The following is a 23,916-nucleotide window of genomic DNA, read 5'->3' on the forward strand; positions in this document are numbered from 1 at the left end:
AAAAGAAGCATCTTTTTTTTTTTTTTTTTTTTTTTTTTTTTTTTAAATGGCTAGCATGCTTAAAAGTCTCTCTGAAACGCCTGAAATAGCTGCGGTGTAACCTTTTGTCTTCTCTTGGAAGTGGAACGAAAATACCTGTATTTCCACTTTGTGGTTCACTTGCTCCTGACATTTGAGTCAGCTTTGACACACTGGAAGTGGCAGCGTCTCCTGACAGACGGTGGTGAGTGTGAGAGCAGCTTCAGTATCTTCCTCCCCGCCCCTTCCTCTCCTGAAAAGGTCCTTCCAAAATGTTTGGCATGGACTAATAATGTTGCATTTTTCCAGAGGCTGAAGAGTCTGATCCAGACTGCAAGTGTTAATAATAGCAAAGGTGGAGAGTAGGAGTGCCCCTGACCACAGAAACCCTTGAGATGCTTCAAGGAATTAAATCTGTTCCACTGAAAGATTTCTTTAAAGAGGGGGAAGTGAAAAGAAACTGTATTACTCCTTTTCACCTGTGCAGGTGTAGAATTCATTTGGTGTTTGAAGGTAGGCTTTCATTGCTGTAGCACTGCTCTGAGCAGGCTTGGCATAGGCTCCTGCCTGTGAAGGAGATGCTTCCAGAGCTGGTCTTAACCATGTTAATGAGGCAGTTGCATCTGCTGCAGTGAAATTGGACGTACGTGTTGGCAGAACATGTGGAAGCATTTTGGTTTGATTTTCCTGTGATGTTTATAGCATATACCAAAACCTGAATGATTATGTATCTGTACCTCTGCATGGTTCTTAATTTTGGAGAAGTCTTGACCTCTACTTTGTAGCTTTGATTCAGACAACAGTGTAAAATCTGAGTTACTGGCATCTTCGGAGACGGCAGAGATTTCAGTGGCAACTGGTTGTAACTGCAAAACAGTAGAAACATTTCTGAAAACCAGTCACTCAACTCTAAGCCACTGCAGTTTCCTAATAAACAAGGAAAATTACCTAATCTTTGATATTTACATCTGTGGTCCTTACACTGTGACCTTCTGCCTCTGCAGAAGAACTACTAGTTTTTATATTCACAGCAGTCAGTGAGCAGTACTTCTAGGGCAGCAGTAGAGGTTGCCCATGGGTGGTAATGAAGATGCTTGATTCTCATGTGGGTGTATTCAGGAAGATGTTTCTTAAAAAGTAATTGGAAGGAGAAAGGAATCTGTCACTAGTTAAGAGAGTGTTTGGTATCTCTTTGTCTGTGACTTGACTGCAATTTTCTCTTATCTACAGGATTAATATTTGAGCTTTCAGGAACAAAAAACTGTGTGCATTAGTTTTGCTTGTCAGCAGTATTAAATATAAATCTGTAGGAAGGAACTGTTTCAACAGGATGTGGATCTGAAAAGGAGCTGATGTTGAAAAATCACCTTCTGGTATGTCTGTGAACATGCCACCCTGGGAGAGTATGAGCATGTGAACCATTAATGGATGCAGGGTTGGAAATAGTGAATACATTTTGGTGTGCCAGAGCATAAAATCTTTGGCTGATGAACCCTCTGAAATGGCCATTGTTATTGTGCATGGGGAAGGCATGGGTAAAGGTGGCCCTCCCTCCTTCCCTCCCCACTTGTGCTCCAGGGAAGAGGAGGACAACTCTTAATGCCTTTGAGCGACCTCGGGGTTCTGCTCCCACCCCTTTTCCTTGCCCTGAACAAGCGAGTGGATGGACTGTTTGGGTTCTTGAGGATTCTAGGAGGGGGGTTGTACATTTCATGTTTTGTAGGGGCTCAGACATAGTGCCATTTTTGTCCCTGATTATCTTAAAAATCTTGTTAAGTTGCTCCTTGGTGAAGTGTAATTCATACATAAACACATTGCCAGCCTCCCTTTTACTTTATTAACAGTGTGCTGGAGCGAGTTTTTGTGTTCTTTGGTGACTCAAGTGACCTGTGGTTTATTGTTTAAATTGTGGGACTACTAAATGAAGAATCGATTTATAATCCATGTGTCTGTTGACTTAAGTAATCCTTTTACCAGAAGAATAGTGTTGGCTACCTTTATAAAACTAAGCAGCTGGCATTCTAAGCATGAGTGATTCCTAACTGTTATCTCTGCACATTGCCTTCAAAGGAATCTACGTGTTTTGCTCCATTATAAAGCTTTTGTTAAAGTACCTTTCCTGATACTGCCCTCAATGTTTTTCCCCTTCTTTAGCCCGCTGGTGGTTTGTGTTTTGCATGTAGGCAGGCACTAGGCACAGGGGCTGACTTGCTCAAGACCTGGTAATGCGACCGAGGAGGCTGATTTCACCCAGGATGTCTGGTCTCTCAGCCGGTGCTTGAGCCACCACAGTGGGGTCCCCCAAAGGGGGACCGAGGAGAGCACAGATGGCACCACCATTCAGCTGATTCCTCCTTGACTTCTGGGTAATGCTGGGAATAGGTTTGGAGGGGTTAGGGAAATCGTTAGGCAGAAATCAGTAAAACCTATTATCCTATTACATTGGTTTTGCCCTGTAATGCTGTCCTTGGCTTAAAAAATAGGCTGTAGGTCTCTTACTTTGCCCAGTGTCCCTTGTTCCTATTAAAGTGGCAGTCTCCCCCCATCTAGTGTGGCCTTTCTTGCTGAACTGAATAGTGCAGACTCCTTCTCTGGAGCACTGTGGATGAATTCAGTGAATTCCTTGGGCATGCCACCTGCCACTCCTTGCTCTTTCATCAGAAGTAGACGGCTTTGGGCTTCCCCTTCTCTAAAATCTTAGGTGCAGAACCTCAAAGAAAGTTTGACTAACTTCACACGTACTTGAAGTGGTTTTTTCCCCCTCATCTCTCAGCTGCGCTATTTAATATGCTGAGTCTCTCTGGATTTGTCTTTCAATTTGCTCTTTCAGCCATACTCCATTTCTGTTTTGCATAGAGTACTGTCAGTGTCAGGGTTGTGGCCAGGTGGGGGGCTTTGTATCTATACCTATGTCTTGTCCCTAGTTTTTCTTTTGGACTTCAGTAGAATTCTAGGTGAATTCTTGGGTGGATTTTGGAGTAGGAAGAGGGAGAATACTGTCTTGAAAACTATAGGTATCCTTCAAATGAAAATAGTGTTGTTTTCTGGTCTTTTTTAAGGTTTTTTCCCCTGTATTCTACCATCTTGCCAATGTCCTTTGCATTTAATTATTTCTTGTACGTCTTTTTCTTCCATTCTTGCACTAGTTCTCCACTCTGACTTTTTAAAAATTGCTCTATTATATTACAATAAGTAAATACACCTGTTTCTCCAGGTATTGGGTGATCATGCCAAAGCTGTTCTTTTGGATCAAATTATTTACTTTATTACTGTTTTCTTCCTCTTTGAATGTGTTCCAAACCGCAGTCCTCTTGAATTTTACACCCATTCCGGTTTCTCATGAGTTCCTCTTTCTGACAGGATTAGCTGTGAACACCTGGAGCTTTCTCTCCTTGTTTGCTCTGCTGCTTGTTGCTGCTGAACAATGATGCTTTTAAAGTATCTTAATCCTCCTGTGGATATAAATCACGTGCTAGGGTTCCCAGTTCCCATAGTGTGTGGTTTTCCAGTGTGTCGCTATTGCCTCTCTGGTCTTTCCTGCTGAATTGTTTGCCTTGAAACATAAAACATTTTGGGATAAATTTCTGCAAATTATTTGGGATTTCTCAAACCAAGTTGGACTGTTTCTTAATAAAAATCATTCTTTCCCTAAAGCAACTGAAAAAAAAAAGCAACAAGAAAAAATTCTTTTGCCAAATAGGAGGAATGGGAAGCATCTCCTACCTGAGACCCCCTGCTAACGGTGGTTTGCATCTCTATGATGAGCTATTAAATTGACCTATTTATGGAATAAAAAAATGTGAGGATTCCTTAGGTAATTGTACTTCACTATTAATGTTAAAGGGTTGAGAGATACAAATATAGCATAAATAATAGGTATTTGAAATATTCTCCAAAAAGTCACAATTTTTTTCTATTTTCTTTCGTTAAAAATAATTTTTCTTTCCTATTTCCACAGTTCTGTGCTGTTTGTAACAACTACTCCAGTTGCAGATAAGTCAGCTCTGAGCTGGGTTTCAGTGGTAACTTCAGAGTTCATTTTATTTACATGGAGCTTCTGACAGAAAATGGAAGATTTGATTTGTGTGTCAGTGAAGGCTGTGATTCACTAGGGAGAAAATACAAGTAGTTTTCATGGCCTCGCGTCTTCCAGCCTGTCTGTGGGCACTGGGAAATGGGTCCTGCAGTGTAAAGGCTGGGAACTGGCTTGAGACAAAAGCATCCCTTGGCCTACAGGGTCCTGTCGTGCTGTAGGGCATGTCTGTGGAGACTTCACTGTCTCTTACAGAAGCTCTTAGAGTTTTTATAAATAAAAAGAGCAAAAAGGCGGGTAGATTGGCTATGAAGTTAGGTTAGCGGTGCCTCATGTTCATGGATTCATGGATTGTGCCTAGTTCTCCACTCATACTATTGTAGAAATGCAATTTCTTCTATGTAAAGATCTTTTACAAAAATACGTTTTTTCATTTTTTCTAAGTTCTTCATGTTTGCTGTCATCTCTTTCTTTGTATTCTAGCATCCAACTTCACTGATCCTGATTAACATTTTCTTTATCTCTGCTGTCTGCTTGGAGGTGGGAATCTGGTGTGTAATAAAATAGTGAAAATGCCCCCATTGTGCGGTCTTATAGTGTTTTCTGGGTGCTAATGTCTTCTGAAGCTTTTGCAAGAACTACTTGAGTAACTAGTTACCTTTGGAAAATATGGGTGATTTAGTTGTGTTTCAGAGTGGTATGTGAGTGACTAGAGAGATGTGGTCACTGGGTCTGCTTACAGCTGTCCTCTGGTCCTCTGTGGTATTCTGCTAGCCAGCCTCTGGCCTTACCTTGTCCTTGTGGCTGACACGCTGGGCATCATCAAAGTGCCCTTGAACTACTCTGTTCCCTGCTTTGGGCAAGGAGAGGGAAGCCAGGATGGTGTCCTCGGGCGCCATGTGCTTTGTCGAGGTTGGACCCAAAGCTTGGAATCCCTCTTGCGTTCTGTGTGTGAAGGCTGTGGCTGGGCCCCTGGCCACATCCCCACGTGGGCACGGTGGTCTGGTGGGAAGGGAGGGCTCTGGGCAGAGGCTGTGGCCACAGAGGAGGGGCTGGTTCTATTGGCAGCCTGGTGAGGTGGCCATTTGCACGGTGGTGGTTTAGCCAAGGGGACAGGGTCCCTGGGGAATGAGCTGGAAGGTGCTCAAGTTCCTGCCTGCTGTTGGGTGAGCTCCAGGTAAACAAGAGCAAGTGGTTTGACCTGTGCCCAGGATGTCTGAATGACTAAAGAGGAGGAGGAAATAAAGTCTGTGTGCACCAGTCTGACCTTGCAGGCAGCAGTCCTGAACCCTGCCTGGGCTTCCAGGGCAGACTGGTGGTCATAAGCCCCAAGAGAGAAAGTTCCTGCACAAGAACTTCTTGATTAACTTTGTCGGCTTCCGCTTTAACTTCAGTTATATTTGTATCACTTGAGTTATTTGAAACAGTTTAAAATAGCCCAGATTCCACAGGCACTTACATTTAAATGAAAAATAAAATAAAAATAAGGACAAGCTGGAACCATGCTCACTGTTGTTTGTGTACTTCTTTCTTCCCATTTCGAAGAATTGCATCTCATACCCGATTTCTTTTGCAGTTTTGTTCATTGGAGGAACTGCTGTATGTCAGCCATGCTAAGGGGCAAGTGATGGAGGCAAGTACTAGTTTATATATTCATAGTTATCTAATACTGTTTTTGCCAGTTTCTCCTTTTGAACTGTTTTGTTTCCCAGTGCTGCTGTGAAATAATTGCACAAATTAAGGACTGTATTAGCATGCTCTGGGATTTAATAATTTTAAAACATCTGCTCAGTGTGACTGTATATGGAATTGTTAATTTTGTCTCTGATGTGCTGTATTCTCGTATGAATAAGAAATGTGAGGTTTTGAACTACATGCTATAAAGTACTCTATTTTCTCCCTCAAACAGAGTAAAGGTTGTCACAGAATGTAAAGGCTGTTGTAAGTGGGAAGAAAATAAGCACAAAACTTGAATCCTAATCCAAATAAATGAGCTGATTAATTCTGCGGATTCACAGTTCTTCACGTTTATGAGTATTTTTTTCCCCAAAAGTAGGTACTAGGACAATAGCAGTTTTAAGGGTCTTCACACCAGATATGCAGTTTGAAAAGGCCTTTCAAGCTCACAACAGACTCACCATATGGAAATAGGACTAGGCAGGTGAGCACACTCACCATAGGAGTCTCTTAAGATCCTAAAGATAAGAGTCAGTGTGATTTCAGAAACCAGCCATAGAGTATTTGGGGTAAGAGTGACTCGTCTGTGAGCTAACTTAGACTGATTTGTTTCAGGTTGGTTTGTAAATTGACCTAGGCCTAATTTAAGCAGGTTAACGGTTTCCAGCAGAGAATGCTGTGAGCTCTAGTTAGACTGCAGGGGTGGTCATCAGCATCAACCATGTGGCCAGTGGTAATTCGGATAGAAAGTGTGCAGGAGATCAAAAATATACTGGTTAGGGAGTATATTAGGCGTTTTTGCTATGAACTACTGTTCCTCAGTGAGTCCTGACTGAGGAATGAATACTGAGGGAATTAGCTAAAATGAAAAAGGCAGTTATGGGTCAACTGTCAGGTTTGTATTTTATACGCCAAATAATTTTGGGATGCTTGCTTTTTAGCCAGGGAGGCTTGTTCACTGAACCATTTGGAAAATCTAGTTTTACCTTTTTTCCCCCAAAACTTAAATTGAGTGGAGGCCTGCAATTCAACTTTCTGGAAAATCTGTTACATGAGAAAAAAAGAAATATTAAGAAAGAGTGAGCTCAAAAGTCAAAGCATAATATTAGTTATGCACTAAAGGTTGGTTGCACGTTTTTTTGATTCCACCACACAATTTCTACATGAATATGGATAAATATATTATCCTGGATGTAGTTTATTACTTTGCATTGAATGTGTTATTGATAAAACTGGCCAATATATTTAGCTTACAAGATCCTGTATGATTCCAGTATTTTGCTTTCTGTAAGTACTGAATTTCATCTTGCCTCCAGCTGATAGCAACGACATTTGGGGAAAAAAAAAAAGTGTGAGGCAGCTCTTCTGATATTTTTGGATGCCAGTTTGGAAAGCATTTTGGAATATCTGTTTAACCCATTGTGTCAGGTTTCAGATGCACAAAATCAAGAGCGCTCTAATTGTAACCTCCATGCATTATGTTTCTGCAGCTGTTTTAAGATAAAAATGAATGCTCTCAAACATATGCTGCATTTCAGATAAAATGTTTTGTTGTTTTTTTTTTAAAGCACAGGCTGCTTTCTGCCAAGATTGAGGTAGACCTCTCTGATCTGGTTTCTGTATTTATAGAAGCCTAATCAAAGCTTTCTCCTGCAAGAAAACAATGCTTAGCTTCCGAGCGTGTGATCTCATGGCACTGATGTGAAGCTGTCACACAGCATGTCCGTCTGTCCTTCCCCTGCTGTAGTTCTGCAGGAGCTGTACAGAGCCCATGTGTAGATAGAGTTGCTGTCCTGCCCTGCTGCTTGGTGAGCCTCAGCTCTCCCAGAGATGCTGCCTTTCCCTCTGCCACCCACACACACTGCTGCTCCCGCTCAGATCGGTTGCTTAATCTACCTTTAAAAAGGCATTTTTGTTTTCCTTGAGAGCTTTGGACAGACTATGCCAATTGAAACCATTGCACTTGCATGTTCTTGCTTGGAGACAGATTTTCACATCTAGTTTCCAGTGCCATCAGTGGATGTTGGCAGAAATAAGCCATTTTTTACTATTTGGAAATGCATAAATGATTTGGAAATATTTTGTTTTCTTGCATATATTAAATACTGTGAAGTTAGGCTTTCTGCAGGAAAATCAGGTAGAGCAGACATTACATTTGAAATACAAATTATCAGGTCCTTGTCGAGGGACAGAATTAATTCTGCCACAGAGACTAACATGCTCCTCAGAAGTTTAACCTCATGTGCTGTTAGATATTATTATGGGCTTGTTCATAATAAACAAAACCCTACTGGTTTCTCCTTGCTTCTCCCCCTTTTGAACAGCTTTTTTACCTTTCTTGCTTTCCTTTCTGGTGGGCTTCTTCCCCGAAGCGATGACTGACTTGTCTCCTACAAGCTTTGGCTTCTGCAGCACAGCCTAGGTGCAACTAATGCCTCACGGAGGGATGCTTGGACAACCCATGCCTTTTGTTTGGTTAATGGCATGTTTTGCGTGTTGGATTTTTTAACCCACTACTTTCTGCATGGATGTGTAATAATGACTCTTTTGTTTAACATTAGATAAGCATGAGATCACCGTGGCACAGCTGCATGTGTAGTCACTCTTGAAGCAATTGCACACCTAATTGGCTAACAATCTTGGCATCTTTAAAACAAACACAAGCCTTTTAAAGACAGGGGACTTATTTATGTATGAATAGTCAAATAAACCTGTTGGGTGTCATCAATGGAGTCCTCTGGCACTGAACAGTTGTGTGATGACCCTGATCCTGGAGGCAAATCCCAAGATCAAGAGACCAAAAAACAACATGAATCAGAGCAGAAATTGTCCAAAATAACCCATAATGCTTTGGAGAACATTAATGTGATTGGTCAAGGCTTGAAGCACCTTTTCCAGCATCAGCGCAGGAGGTCATCAGTCTCTCCGCACGATGTGCAGCAAGCTCAGGCTGATCTGGAGCCTGACGTGGATCTGGAAAGCCAAAGCGTCTGTGCTGAAATTGATGGTGTCTCCACCCACCCCACAGCTCTGAACCGGGTGCTCCAGCAGATAAGAGTGCCACCTAAGATGAAGAGAGGGACCAGCCTGCACAGCAGGCGGGGCAAGGCAGACGCCCCGAAGGGGAGCCCGCAGATCAGCAGGAGGTCTGCCCAGGACATCCAGTCGGGCCGGCCTAGATCCTCATCGACTACAGATGCGCCCACAAACTTGTCCGTGATGGAGATTGCTTCTTCTATCTACGTAGGTGGAGAGGAGGCCACGGCAGCAGCAGTAAGTTACTCAGATTTACTTTGGTCTTTATCATCTCCTTGTATGTTTTCTTAAGCCTTTTGAATCTTGTTCTTAAAAGCAAGTTCCTTACAGCAGAGCTAATACTACCGTGTTCAAGAGCTGCTTCAGTAGTGAAGCAAAGAGCTTAAAAGATGCAAGCATTAGTCATTTTCTCACATGGCAGGTGGCTTATTCTGTATGTATTTGATGAGTGAAATGAGAGCTGCTTTTGAAACACGTTGGGTTGGTTGGATGGCACACTGCCGTCAAATGCGGGGCCAGAGCAATCCTCCTTAGCAGCTGTTATCTGGTTCCTGCAACAAAGCCTTGCGTTTACGTAGATGGGTTTTTCCTTCCCCTTTTGCTTTGTTGTGTATTTTATAAAAGTGGGAGTGAGTGGTGCTGTTGAAAGGCTCTGGGAACACTGGCTCTAGCCTGCGACTGAACTGCTGTGCCAGGCTGAGTGAATCTGATCCAGATCAGCCGGGCTCCTCTGCTGATACAGGGTCACTGCTGTCTCCTCTGGTTTGTCTGCCTGCATGGAGAAAGCATTCACTGAAATGTCTCTGTTCTGTGGCATGTTCTTGCAAATCTGTGCATATCAGCTTATAGATGATATCAAGAAATAAGTGTTTCTCTTACCATCTCTTCTTTCCCATATCAATACAGTTGAAGCGCTCATTTTTTGAAAAACTAGGTTTCTGATTTAATTTTAACCATACCCTGTATTTTCTTAAAAATCTTTGCAGGCTTTTTCATTCAAACCCTTTGATAAAGATAGGAATAATTGTGAAACTGATTTCTGGTTCACATGCTCTTAATTAAAGAGTGTCTGACCATGACCATGGACCAAGAGAAACAATCCTGCTAGTGTTTGATGCTGCTGAGATAGCACAGCTCTGAAGCTTACGTAGATCTTTTGCTATGAAAATTTGTTCTCACATACTGCAGTTTCTTTGATGTTGGCTAGATGATGATGGATTGGGGCTCAATAAGATTTCCTCAGTCATCTGGAGGTTGCTTCACCTTGCCTCTGCCGCAGGATTGTTCCCTTGTTGTAACGTTGGCTTCAAGGAGAGGAAGACTACTTTGAAATGCTCCAAGTAAAACGTGTTTCAGAATGTTCGGCGGTATAATATGCTTTCAGCGTATTTCCCTGATAGTCATCTGGAAATTAGCATATCTTGCATTTATAGATGGTAATTACAAAGTATTAGCATAAATTACAGTATCTCTATAAGGCAATGAGTGAAGTCTCCTCTTGGGAGGAGCATTGGAGGAGTCTTCCTGGAGCTGTGTCTGAGGTTTTTATTTCTTACCAACAGTTAAGAGAAGAGAAGTGGTAGTAAAGTAGTTGGGAAAAAGCGTACGCTCCCCTTGGATGGGTTAACTTTGCAACTGAGCTGTGACAGTTCAGGTTTATCTGCTTACTGGCTCTCTGTGCATTGTCAGTGAACTTGTGATCTTTGTTTCAGGGGAAAGTTGACAGTTTTTCGAGTTTGTGCCCAAATCCAGCAACTTAGGTTTAGGAAGTAAAGTCTGGTTTGTTGGTTTAAAACTGTAGTTCCTTTACTTTGTGTATGAACAGGGAGATTGAGCAGGCCTAAGAAATTAGGTAAGTAATATGGGAATGTGGCAAAAGACCTGGAGTGAGCTGTTTTTTCTCCCTTTTGTCAGCTGATCTGACAAAATATTACCACCTTTGCCTAGACCCGTGGTCTCCAAAGTGGGGTGTGCACAACACAATCCCTTGGAGTGTGGGAAGAAAGTATTTTTTTGTACCATTAATAAGTAAAATAATTTTTGAAATTATGTCTTTTTATCTTTCTTTTCCTTTTTTATTTCAATTTTGGTGTATGTTTTATAATGTACCTAATATATTAGTTCAGTTGTACATGTATATAATTTATAAGTAGATGTACATGTATTGACAGTCCCCGCTCAAGTTTTTTACCAGTAGGTGTGTGCAGTTGAGGCTTGGAACCACTGGCCTGGATGAATTGATCACTGGGTAGGAGTGACTGGAAAAATGAGAACTACTAATCTGGCAGTAACTGCATTCTGCTACAACATCTGCTGTGTGTGAGAACAAATTTAGGAGTCAGATTTTGGTAGATGCAGCCTTTGATTACTGAGAAACAGCAATTGTGGCTGTTCCTCCCATTGACAGCACCCCATCCTGCAGGGTGGTTTCTGCGAGCGGTGGCTCTTCGGCCGCTCCGCTGAGCCGTGCTGCGGGGGAGAGCGGCTCCCGCTGCCTCTGCCGGGGACTGGGGGAAAAGGGACTGGTCGGGCTTTGTCCCCTCCGTTTTTGAGAGAGAAGGGAGGGGGCTGAAAGAGGTAAACTAAATGTATGTGAGGAAAGGCCTTTCTGGAAAGGCCTCCAGAAACCTCCGTGACCAGTTTTCCCTCTGTAGAGTTTGATGAATTACTGCTTTTTAATATTTGCGTATTGCAGCATTTTCCTGGCAGGCAATAAAGATGTATTCTGCGGTCTGAAGTGACATAACCAAGGAAATGCTCCCTTGATTTTGGTCATGCTTTGGGGAAATACACCTTTGTGTGGTGTCTCATTTGGACATTTTGGTCTGGTGGAGGAGCTTTGTACAGTGTTTATGGTATGCCCCAGCTCACTTCAAAGTTAGGTCTTGTCCAAAAGGATTTTCCTTTGCGGTAGCGAATTGGTGGGGAGAAAAGGGCAGAGAGTGTGTTCCTGCTGTTCCTTTAGCATTATTGTAATTTCAGTGTTTGAGTGTTTATGCTTGATTATTGGCATTTGTTAAATATAGCATTCTGCCCAGAGATACAACAAAACAGGACCCTTCCTGACTGTGTGGCCTTTGGTGGGCTCAGGGGCTGGGCTGCCCTCAGGACCCCCCACCTTCTCTGAGTGACCCAAGGGCAAAACCCTTGGGTGGGAAAAGCTGCAGTTTGTGTCAGAGATCTGACGTGCCTGAGCATGGGCTCCAGCCAAGCAGGGCTGGCTCTGTGCTTATTTACAGATGGCAAATTACAAGATAATATGACGGGAAATTCAAGATGCAGTTAGATGACCTGTTGCTTGCCTTTATCAGCATTTTGCAGTTGTACTTTCAGGTGATAGATTTTTTTTTTTTTTCCTTTTATGAGAGAGACTATGGGATTAAGTAATCTCAAACATAGTCTTTCCCTAATTCCGGTCCTGCCTGAAACATTCTCACATACTCAGGAAAGATGGGCATAAATTGTAAATGGGTCTCTAACCAGCTTCAGCTGGGATCAGAGTTGATCGGTGTGTGGAGGAACATCTGGTTTCTGCACAAGGATCGTGATATCAAGAGATGCTCTAAATACCAAGAGGGTTAAAAAAAAATTAGGGGTCAAAAAATGGGAATCCCTATTTCCCACCTCGAGAAGAGCTCGAAAGACTGACTTGTGCAGTGTTGCTATGAAATCTGCACAATTTGGGGAACTGCAATGATCTCGTGAGTGGCCTTTGACTTACCTTGCATAGAAAAGACGGGAAAAAATGGAAAATACAAATGGCTGGTGTGTGTGTGTTTGTTTGTTTTTTTCACAAAGAAGGGTGGAGTGTTGTCTGTTCTGTGTCCTACAAACAGCACTGTGTGTGTTGTGGTGTTAACACCCTATTGTGCAGTCATTCCAGCCTGAGACACTGTTTCAGTCACAGCCTGTGTCCATAGGTGTTGGGCTTCAAGCATGTTGATTCCACTTGAAGTTATGAATTAACAGCAGAGAAGGGGCAGGTGAAGTGCAGATGCTTGTATAGCCCCGAGTAATGTATGACAGCTTGTGCTGACTTCACAGTGTAACTATGGAATGCATTTAAAAATCAGCTACATGTAAATTTTAAATCACCGGTAGGATCAGTAGCAGATGATGATTCAGTGAAATCAGGAGAGCGTGATGCAGCTTTTTGTTAAATTAACCCTGTAAAAGACATGGGTGCATTTGGCACATGATGAGCCAGAGGGTCATTGTCTGCCACACTCATCATTTTCAACTAAATCAATGAGTTGCTAAATTGCTAAAACTATTTGTTCAACAATTTGTTGCAAATTGTTGCAAAATTAGTCACAACACAGTTCAAATGATGGAGTCAGTAAAGAGGCAAGTAAAATCTGAAATTTTTAGAGCAAACTTAAATGCAACAGGTGTGAAGTTAAATGTAAATTCAAACTTTAAACACTTTATGAGGCATCTGATTTTGTTTCACATAGCATACTTTAAATTTTCCTAATTTATTTAATCTCATTAAGACTAAATTATTTAATGAAGTTTAAGAAATAGAAACAATTTATTTAAAATGTCTGGCAGATAGGATTCATTGATCAGGGTTGAGAGTCCTCTAGAACCCTGGGTTCTGCTCAAGTTTCTATTGATCATGATACAAAAAACCTTCTCTTGATTATTTTTTTTGTTGTTGTTCATTTTTTTCATATTTACTTTCTCAAGACTTTGCCTATTGTCTCCTTCAGCTCTTTTGAATCTTATCTTTTAAATAAGTTTGGCAGTTTTATTCCCCCCCAATAAAGCACTACCAATTTCACTTCCTTGATTTTGGTGTTTGCTGATGACAGTGAAGAAACACTGACTCACCTTGCCTCAGAAGGGAGTGTTTCCTTTGAAATTCTTTCAGAATTAAATAAATCCAGCTATAATTAGAAAATATGACTGAGCTACAGCGTTCATCCATCTGTTGTGCACATATGGGCTATACAAACTAGAAGGACAAAGAAACAACATATATGATGGAGAAGTGATTTAATAATGACAAAAACTGCATAACATAGGAGCTGCAGGCAAGCAATGTAATTCTTATTTTCCTGATTCATGTTTTCTGTCATCATTTGATCTGCTGGCACCGCCCGCTGTCTCAGGACAGCCAGGTTTTGGGTGCAGGAGATGCGGGAGATCTGCCGGATCTCAGGGAGCTCCTCTGTGCCCCTCGGGTTTTTTGTGACAAACTGCACTTTTCTTTTTGTGCTGTAACCCTCTTACACCCCCCCAGGAGGTTCAGGAAATCGGTCTCCTTAAAAAAGTTTCCTCAGCCCAAGAAGAACTTTTGTTTAGTTGCTTTGGATTATTTTTCCCCTCCCCGTGTTTTATGTCTGGATGCTGCAAAGTTTTGGGAGGTGAGTTTTTGGGACAAGTTCCCCAGGGAATCGGTCAGGCTGGAGCTGCTTGTGAAGGCAGCAGAGATACCTGCTTGGTGTGATGGTGTCATTCAGAAGAGATTCTCTTACCACACCAACAAACACATAATGGAATCTCTTCTGTGTCTTTGTGTGGCACTAGTTCACATGAAGAACAGGGTGAAGCCTGGGGGAGCTGCCAGAGTTTACCAAGGGGGAGATAGTCCCTTCCAGGTGAAGGTCAGAGCTGGGGTACTATTTGAGCTTTGCTTGTAAATAGGTGACCTCAGCTCCTGCTTGTCTGGTTCTCTGAAATAACAAGTCCTGGCCGGGTCCCGTGGGAGCTGAGGAGACGGAGCGCTGTGTGGCACAAGGGAGAGCAAGTTCTTAATCCTCTGCACACAAAATACTTTTGGTTCACAGTATTGTTTCATTCTCTGGTCTCTCAGTTTGTTATTGAAATAGAAGGGCAAAATGTTATCCCAAAACCACAGATTGGATTTGTTCTAACACCTCATTTACATACATTTGCATGTGTAATAATCCTGCTGCTTGTTGTCAGGCTTTGTATAGAAACTGAGAAATGAGATTGTCATAGCATGGAAAATAATGTAATAATTAAAGTCTTACCAAGATAGTTCACTTGGTCTTGTATTTCAAATAGTCTAAATTTAAATATTTTTGCATAAATCTTTTTCTGTGAAGGCAGCCACTGGGCTGAGAAACGAGGATCACAGTGGTTTGGAAGCGATTGAGCCTGCATGGGTCTCATTGTGTTTTACTGTGCCTTCAGAGCTTGCTGTGGGGTAGTGAGTTGTGTGTGAAGACATGGACAAACAGAGCAATATTCAGGTTCCAGAGATACAGAAGTAGCGGTTCTTTGGTGAGAAATTGTGTCCACATTCGCTTTTCCCAGTGTCTGAGGGTGATGGTGGTGCCTCAGCACAGCCCCGCAGCCGGTGCCTTCTGGTGAAGGTCGACCTTTGCTTTCGTGAAGAGGGTCTGAAGGGCATCCCGCTCCCTCCCGCAGGCAGGAGAATGTGGAGGAATCAACAAGGAAGGCAGGTGTTACCCTCAAGTCTGACCGTAATTCTAGTAGAAGTGCTTCAGGCGCTTCCCAGCAGGAGCTGTGCTCCCCACAGAGGGTGCCACGGCCAGAGCGGGACTTTCCCTGGGCATAGGGGAGGAGGGCTCCATGCCCCCTGCCCTACTGCCCCTATCCTCCCCTTTGACATCTGAAACATTATTGGTGTGCTATATCTGCATCATAAATATACTTGAACCAGCCCTTTTCTTTGGGTTAGATGACCAGTGTGCAGAGCAGGAGTGTGGCCAACAGCTGGTAGGTAACAGTGGGGTGTGGAAGGAATAAAGTCAGATTACCTCAACGAAACAAAGCTATTAAGAGCGTTAAAACAATGGAATGGGGAAAATGGAGGAAATCACCCTCTCTTTAATTGAAAGAAGAGTAAAAGACCTGTCCATTTTTGCTAGGACTGGCATTTGTATAGACTTCCGTGCTGGAATAATGAAGCCTTTTGACATTGTCATGGTTTTGTGGAAAAAACACAAAATCAATCTTGCTGAGATAGGAATGATTACAAATATGCAGCACCTTGCTGTGTTTTTTTGATTGGTTTATTTTTTACCAGGGAGATCCTTAGATGATTTGCTGTCATCTGGAGTTACACACCAGGCATTGCTGTCAGAGCAAGGTGGTGGCAGGGTTCCTGTACAGTGAATTGCTCTGGAATATTTGGTGGAAGCCCTTGGCTGACACCTTCTGGTGTCACTAAGAAGGCAAACCAACCTGAATTAATGTAGGATCAACTTGTTCATTGGATTTGCAGCTTTTTGCCTCCATAGCCCCAAACATTTCCAGGTTGCCATTTGCTTGCCTCAGGGATTTGCTGTCCTGCAGCGAGGTCCCTGTCGCCGCTCGCTTCACTCCTGCTGTGCCCTGGGGGGACTTCTTTTGATCATCCTCTTTCCAGTTTTGATGATCAGTTTTCATAAATATTTCAAATGTCTTTGGATTTTGCTTAACAGCTTAAATCTGTTAATTCTGTTACTGTCCACGTTTTTAAAAATGACTACAAATGCTTCTGGAATAACTGTCTCCAGTCTTTAGTTTGCAAACTCCTCATTATTTTCCAGTGATGATTTTGACCCCCTGAGCCATGGGCATCAAAAACCTCCCAGCAGTAAGCTTGCTTTTCTTGCTTGCTTCTAATGACTCTTCAAGTAGTCTCACTGATCTACAGGCTGCGCAGTGACATAAACAAGGGAGCACACGTAACTGTGCTGCCCTTTCAGTCAATGTAGCAGAGCTGTGGAAGAGTGAATGATTTCCCTTCAATTGTAAATAGTCTTTTAAGGCAGTAATTTATTTGGCAGAAACATTTTTAACAAATTCTTTTGTCCGAAATACCATGCAATGCATCTGGGACAACCACCTGTGAAAAGATAAAAGGTGGAGGTTTTTTATAACATTAAAACTGTGTGGAAAGTCTACTGTGGCTATGAACAACATGTCTTAGATCTAGAAAAGATCACTTAGGCTGTAATGCATTTCCCAAAAGAGCAAGCATTCTTCCTAACATCATACTGTAGTGTTTGCTCTCCCATTCAACTTACAGAGGTGGTAAACATTTTTGAGATTTTTTCATAACTGATACTGAATAAAATATTTTGCAGCTTTGGCTGAAAAGGACTGTGTTTTTATATTGAAAATAGTATTTGTCACATAAATAGGTCGGGTCACAAGCCCTTCTGGAAATAATATATGTGATTTTACATCCAGTACCTGCAGCCAAGTCACATTAGAACAGCACTGTCTTGTGGAGCTGCTGTAAGGGAAAGCCTCACTTGCTGGGGCGGGCGCAGCGAGGTTCCCCTGTCCCAGCAGCTGGTGTGCGAGGAGCCTTTCAGCACAACAGTCATTTATCCTTGTTCTTAAACCAGTGCTGCAAAACCCTGGGGCTGCAGATCTGGGCTTGTGCTGCGGGGTGTGTGGGGCTCTGGCCGAGGGACAGGGACACCCCTGTGTCCCCTGGGGAAGAGCAGCCTTGGGCTGGTGCTTTCTGCTGGGATAGAGTTGCGTCGTTTGCATCTTGCAACAAGATAAGATACTGGCAGGTATATTCAGGCTTAATTGCAGATTGAGATAGGTCAGGAATAGGCCGAGGCTTGTTTTGCAAGGTCAGAAATTAATCTTAAGTTGCTTGATTGCTCTGCAAGACCATGCTGTGCCAGGCACTGCCATTCCCGGCTGGCAGCAGTGACCTTTGTGAAGCTCCAGAGTGGCGTTGGGCTCAAAGTCTTGTTTGTGGGCAAAAGAGGATATACATTATGTAGGAGGAAAGCCAAGAATTTCATGTTAGTGTAATTGAAATCCTAAGGATCTAATAATTATTAGTCCTGATCTAATTGTTACAGAAATATGAAAAAAATAAAAATAATGCTGTTAAAATCATGATACACGTACTTCTTAGTTTATAATTGCTTTCTTTAAGTTGTGCTCACCCTCCCGCTGCTCCTCTGGGTCCTGCAGTTGGTGATGTGGCTCCAGCCAGGGTGGAGGTGGCAGTGTGTGGGTGTTACTGCAGGTTGCCAGCGTCTGAGGAATTGTGTGTTCAGCCAGATGGTTTCGTCTTTCTCACCCTGGGGTGTACTTGGGTGTTTTTTTTATGTATTTGCAAACACACGTTTAGACCTTTCTCTTTCTTCATTGGTCTGCAGCTCTGTGTGCATCCAGATTTACTATGTACTTTTTCTGTGTATCACGTACTGTTTCTTTGTTTTCTCTCTCGCCCACTCCCCCCAAACAGTTTTCTGCGGCTCCACATCTACATTTCTGTAACTGACCTTTGGTGAGTTGTTTGTAGCTGTGAGGTTATCTTCATTATTTTTTCTCTCTTCCAGAATTCAGTTCCATGGAGGAGGACAGTAGATCTGACAGTTTTAAAGATTCCTTTCCTGCCTGTTTTTTGGGAGTTTTTTGCTGAGCATGCTTTAAACTTGGAAGTTTTCCAATCCAAGTGATTTTCTTGTCTCTCATTTTCAACTTGCAGTACTTTTCTCTGTGTCTGATTTCAGAAAGATATGGGTTCTTTCAGCTGAAAATTGTAGGTGTGATTCCTCTACACAGTTGTGTTTCTAAAGGCCTGAGACGCTCTTCGGTCAGAGAGACTTTGTTTGTGCCAGTGCCCTGGGAGCCTGCATCCACAAGGATCAGCGAACCTCCTTGCTTTTGACAGGTCAGGGCACAAAAATAAGGAAAAGTCGTGCCCTCTGCAAAGGATGTTTATACATCCAGAAATTTAGTAGCACTGTAATGATAGGTTTTGATAAATATGTGTATTTCAGTGTAGTTTGGTGGGTTTTGGACTGGGGGTGACATCTTTTCTCTGTGAGAATATTCCGGTGTCGCCGGGGCGAGAAGGGCTCTGCTGGGAGCAGGCGCTGGGGGCTCGGTGCCCACGCAGGTCCTGGCAGTGCCTCGGTCACCGCTGGCACCGGGCGGCACCCGGGGACCCCCCGGCAGAGGCGGCTGTGGGTGCGGAGCGCTCTCCGCCAGCAGAGGGAGCCGTGGCCCCGCCGACAGCGGGCAGGGAAAGGCTCGTTCCTCTCCTGAAGGCGGAGGGGTCGGTGGGAGAGTTACCGGACACAACGATGTCAAATGTTTTCTGGAAAATACAAGTGACTGTGAAAGGAGTTCAATTTAAATAACTCAGAAGAAAAATATTTAAACACCTTTCTTGAATCGTTTGTTTTCCTAAAGCAACTTATACCCTGTTGTTTGGGGAAAACTCTAGCCTGATAGTAACAAATTTGCAATGTATAGGAATCTTTTAGAAATGTTTTGTTTTATTTTGAAAAAAGTGGCAAAGCTGTTGGTGCTGGGGGTTGCTTCCGGCACCACGTGGTACTGTGATCACATGCTGTTGTGATTGGTAAATGGTATGGATGCCTGAGCAGGTTTTTTTTAGCTGATAAAAATTGTAACCAAAGCTTTTTTTAAGAAAACCCTCAGGTGCCACTGTGTGCGGGAGGCTGTCGGAGGTTGTGATGCCATGGGAAGGGCTGGTGTAGGCTCAGCCCAGCGCAGGGAAGGGCTGACTGGTGTGGAGACTCCTCACAGCCCGGTGAAGGGTCCGAGTGGAACAGCCCCACGTGCAGAAGCAGCTTTTGGTCACTTGAGTGTGTTTTCTCAATCTGAAATATTTCTGTTGTTTTTATAATTTTTAAAAATCTCAAATGGCTAAATGGTTGCTGGATGAGGCTGCTCCTTGCAATGAGGAGCCGTGCGTTTGCTGCAGGCAGCCAGAAGCGTTCATGCTGCTGGCCCGACCAAGACCTTTTTTTCACGTTCTCCTTGGCCAAGTCCCACTGGGGTGTTCCATCCCCGCGGGGCAGACGGAGCTCTGGGCAGAACAGCACGGGGCTACGAATGGGCTCACATCAAAGCAAGGGGAGTGTGAAGGGCTGGTGTGTCCAGATCTTTCATGTGACTTCTTTAGTCTGTGATTGTAGAAGTACTGTGCTTTATAGGCAGCTTTGGAAGTGTTAGTGTGATGAGGGATTATTCCGAATGGTTAAAGTGTTTTATGTTCCTGAGTAGAGAGAGAAGAATTCGCCCATTAGTCTATTACACAGGCATGAATTGCTGTAGGAAGGTAATACAAAACAAGAGTTACGGTAGCCCAGGGGGAGGAGACTCGGGAAGATGTGTGCGTAAGAGCAGGAGCCACTCATTAACTATGCAGATCATAAGAATCAGTGTGGAAATGCTGAGTGTGAGGCCTCTGGTGCAGAGGGAAAGTTGCTGTCATCATTTTTGCTATCTCCCAGTCCCATCGGTGTGGTGCGGGGGAGGTTTCAGCCAGCTGGCCCCGCTCCCGGGTCTGAAGCCCGTCTCAGCCCCGTGGCTGGCTGGGGAGGGGAGCCTGGGTGGCCATGGAGGCACCGTGGGGCCGAGGTGCCAGGTGTTCCTTGGGACTCCTGGCACCGAGCCCTGAGGTTGGGAAGGTGGCTGCCCAGAGCCACCCGTATCTGCTGCCAGACAGCCTGGAACCAGGGGGGTGTCCATGGAGTGGGTGAGGTGGCAGGACCAGCCCCCCAGCGTGTCCCACGCTGCTCTGCCAACTGTCTGGCTGTCACTGGGGTCCCAAACAAAACACCCAAATCCTTGGTGTGTCTTTGAACGCACAAAGGAGACCAGGAGAGGATGGAGAGCGAGTTCTCTGGAGAAGCCATGGGGAGGGTGTCGTCATGGGGATGCGGACAAGCCTGGTGGTCTTAGCAGCAGAATGCAGCTCTCCAGGCATGGAGACTGTTCATGGTATAGGAGGAATGGAACAGTGTGCGCGAGGCTCTTGAACCCAGTCCACCTGCAGAACAAGAAGTCCTGACCTCGTTTGGAGAGGAGAATGACATGGAATCCCCTGACCATCTGGTGTGTGCATGAGGAGGTTTTTCTAGTGTCTCGGTCCCATCAGTTTCCTTTGCTGTTGGCTCTCCATGGTCAGTACAAAACTAAGGCCTAGTAACTGAGTAATGTACGATCTATGTATTTCCAAGAAAAGTGAGCTTTTTGAAAAGGAATCCAAGTTCTGGCAGGGACTACTTCATCTGCACGGAACAGTTTCTGCATTTTGAAACCTCTGAGTTACCACTGACAGAGCAGAAAGCTACTAAATAATGCTCTCATATTGCCACTGGGGTTTTCAGTGCTGAAGTATGCATGTATAGATGTTACTTTTGGATGACAGTTATAAAATAAACACTCCTGTTTAATCTTTCCGTAACTTTCCCATCAAGTTCTATTTAGAGAATCTCACTGACCCTTCTCATAACCCTTCGTGGCACAACCGCAAATGTTTCCTCTGTCTACAGCCTCCAAGTCATTTGATGACCTTAGAAATAGGCCAAAAACGTTTTTCCTTAACAAGGCAAATATTCTGGCCTAAGTCACCTTCATTTTTCTACAAGGCTATGCAACCGTGCAGGGCAGTGGAGTGTACACACGTAGGGAGTGATTTCATATGGAGTCAGTGCACAACTGACTTCCAACAGCCGGGTGCAGGACACAGCCATGGGATCCAGGTTCCTTGGTTTATTGTAGCTGGAACACGTCATGGGATCCTTTTGGCCACTGTGGGAGGGCTTCCTTCCCCAAGGTCAGAGGAGGTGCAGGTGGGCAGTGCTGGATAACCCAGCCTTGCCCTGATACAGAGTCCAAATTCAGCTGGGACAGGCTCTGGCCCCAAGAGCTTGGAGCTGTTCCTGATGCCAGTAGTTTTGTTCATAGACTCTAGTTATTCAGAAAATATTTTCCTGTGTAGATAAGTCCATGTATTGAAAGGCTCAGTGCTGTAGCTATTTAAATATCATGCAAAAAGGAGCCCTCCCTTTTGGATTCATGTTGCAGTTGTATTGTAAAAATTGAACGTGATGTATGAGATCTTGGAATCAATGCTGAGGATGCAGACAAATGTTACTCAGGTATGTGGGTCCACAATCATTTAATAGTGGGGGGATAAATTAGCAGAAAAGACACAAAAGCACATAGCTTTGGAGGTGTTCAGCACCAAACCAGACATTTCCTGACTTTAGCAGCTGTTCTGAAGCAGCTGGAGCCTCCTTCATGTGTAGGGTATGTTGTCAGTCTTGAGTTTAACATACTGTAAAGTTCAGATCTTGCTCATTTGCCTTCTCTGTCAGCCCAGAGTACGAGGTGCTGCTCAGGATGTTGGGTTCTGCTTTTGCTCAGGTGAGCAACCTCCCTGTCTTGTGAGCACACAATGCAAGTCACTTCTCCAGTGGTAGTCAGTCATCTGGTGCCTTTCTGTAGTTTTCTGCTGTACACCCAGGAGACTTCCAGCACGTTCCTGTGGGAGAATACTGGGGTGGATCTGGTTGCTGCAGCCTGCGATGCTCAGAGAGATGCCACCAGGCCCTGGCTGTGCACAGCACATGTGATCCCCGGTCAGACGTGGATTCACATCACAGGTACAGGGGCTGTGCTCAGCCCAGGTCTGTGTCCTGCTGACTGACTCTGCAACACTGATGCTGTTGTACGCTTTTTCAATTTATTTTTTTTCTTGCAATATCAAATCCTTTTAAATTTCCTGCTGCTTTAAAGTTTCAGGATGTGCCCAACACGTGAAAGGAAACACAGCAAATTGCTGCCCGATGCATTGATTTTATTTGCCTTTTTAAGGCTAAAAATACTCACACATTCATTAGAGTAACTTTCTTGTGGCTGAGTGTGAAAACATCTTGGTTTGTGTTGGTCTGCTAAACATGGATTGTAGATGCAGTCAGCACAAAGGAATACTGTAGGTTCAGGTTAGCACTACATTCTGGGAGCATTCAGGTGGTGGCTCTGGTGATGGTCCAGGATGCGCTTTGTGGGTGAGGCATGACATTGTGAGTACTGCTGCCATTCCAAGGAGACCTTTGGATCTAATTCCATGTTCTTGGAGTTGTGCAATGACAACCTATTTAAGGTTTAAGTTTTACTAGTAAATCAGGCTGTGTAGTTGGCACTGGGTAACTGCTGCTGTTGTAGATGATGGGAGCAAATGAGCTGAATTCTGTTTGAAGAGAAAGCTTTTGTTTAATTAGACTTGGAATATGAAATCTGTCATGGCGGGTTGTTAGCTTAATCTCTGCCATCCAAAACACTATCCATACTGGTGATGTCTTCTTTGGATGTCCTAAGTCAACTAACATATATATGGGGAGGAATAATTTGTGTGGTTTTAAAGCTGACACAGAAAAAAGACTTTTTACTGGAATTCCCAAACAGTTGGCATTTGCAAAGTTTCATGCCTGCTGAATTCAGGATGATGCTTTGAAAACAGCCTCCCCACTTCTTTCAAACAGAATTGTAGAAAAATTTCCCTCAATCTCTATGTGCCTGACTCTGGATTGCACCTAAATTCAGATATAATGCATGCACAATGGCTTGTATGCCATTTTGTGTGTGTGTGTAAGAGGAAGAATGGAGAATGCATGATATTGTCTTTACACTTCTTAAATATATTTATTTATTTATTGTATATAAAATGAAGTAGAAAAGCATTCCCCTTGGGTTTAATTTTGTATGTCTTCAAACTATCATTATTTTTCATTAAATTGTACTTGATGTTTTCACTGTAGGTGTTGCTTCGGTGGATGCTGGTGGGAAAGCTCCTGCCATGAGAGCATTCCCGAGAGGCTCGGGCTGAGGGGAGAGCTTTGTGTAGGAGGGTCATGGGGGATGTTTTGGCGTCTGGAGCAGGAGCGGGTGGTGTTTCCAGGTTGGAGGAATAGAAAGAAATGAGAGCAAAATCGCTGGCAGGAGGCGGTTACAAAAGGGCTTGGAGATAAAATCCTAAGTCTAAACTGAAAATGCTGAGACAGGACTACATGAGACTTCCAGAGATTTTGAGCTGCTCATTGTGTTTGGGATTTTCGGTCTCCCTCCTCCTTTCTGTGGGCATCCTGGCAGGTGCCTGAGCCAATCCCCTGGGATCTGGACCTGTCTGGACGGCACAGACTGGAAACGCGCCTGTCCTTGCTGCTGCTTTCCTGCAGCCCCCGGGGCGGATCGAGCCCCAGGTGCTGTCACAGGCGGGGGCGACCCGGGAGCCGCCCGGGGCCGCGGTGGAGCCGGGGCCGCTCCTGGCCGCCCTGTCTCTGGCCGCGGGGCCGCGGCTCGGTTCTGCCGCGCCGGGCGGGCGGCGGCCGCGCTGTCCCCCCCGCGCCGTGCAGACACCCTGGAGCGGCCCG

General features: G+C 44.1%; 1 protein-coding gene across 4 annotated transcripts in view; it reads left to right on the forward strand.

Annotated features, from left to right (window-relative positions):
• The window catches only part of TMCC1 (transmembrane and coiled-coil domain family 1), an 84,880-nt gene that overhangs the window by 9,588 nt on the left and 51,376 nt on the right, over positions 1-23,916 (forward strand). The window contains exons 3-4 of one of the 4 annotated variants that reach the window (XM_014946753.1): positions 5,628-5,684; positions 8,053-9,001. In XM_014946753.1, the coding sequence (XP_014802239.1) occupies positions 8,456-9,001 (546 nt within the window). In that variant the 5' untranslated portion in view covers positions 5,628-5,684; positions 8,053-8,455. The other 3 variants (XM_014946754.1, XM_014946756.1, XM_014946755.1) reach the window with 3 other exon arrangements.

Source organism: Calidris pugnax, unplaced genomic scaffold (genome assembly GCF_001431845.1).
Source record: "Calidris pugnax isolate Ruff unplaced genomic scaffold, ASM143184v1 scaffold81, whole genome shotgun sequence".
Classification (NCBI taxonomy): domain Eukaryota; kingdom Metazoa; phylum Chordata; class Aves; order Charadriiformes; family Scolopacidae; genus Calidris; species Calidris pugnax.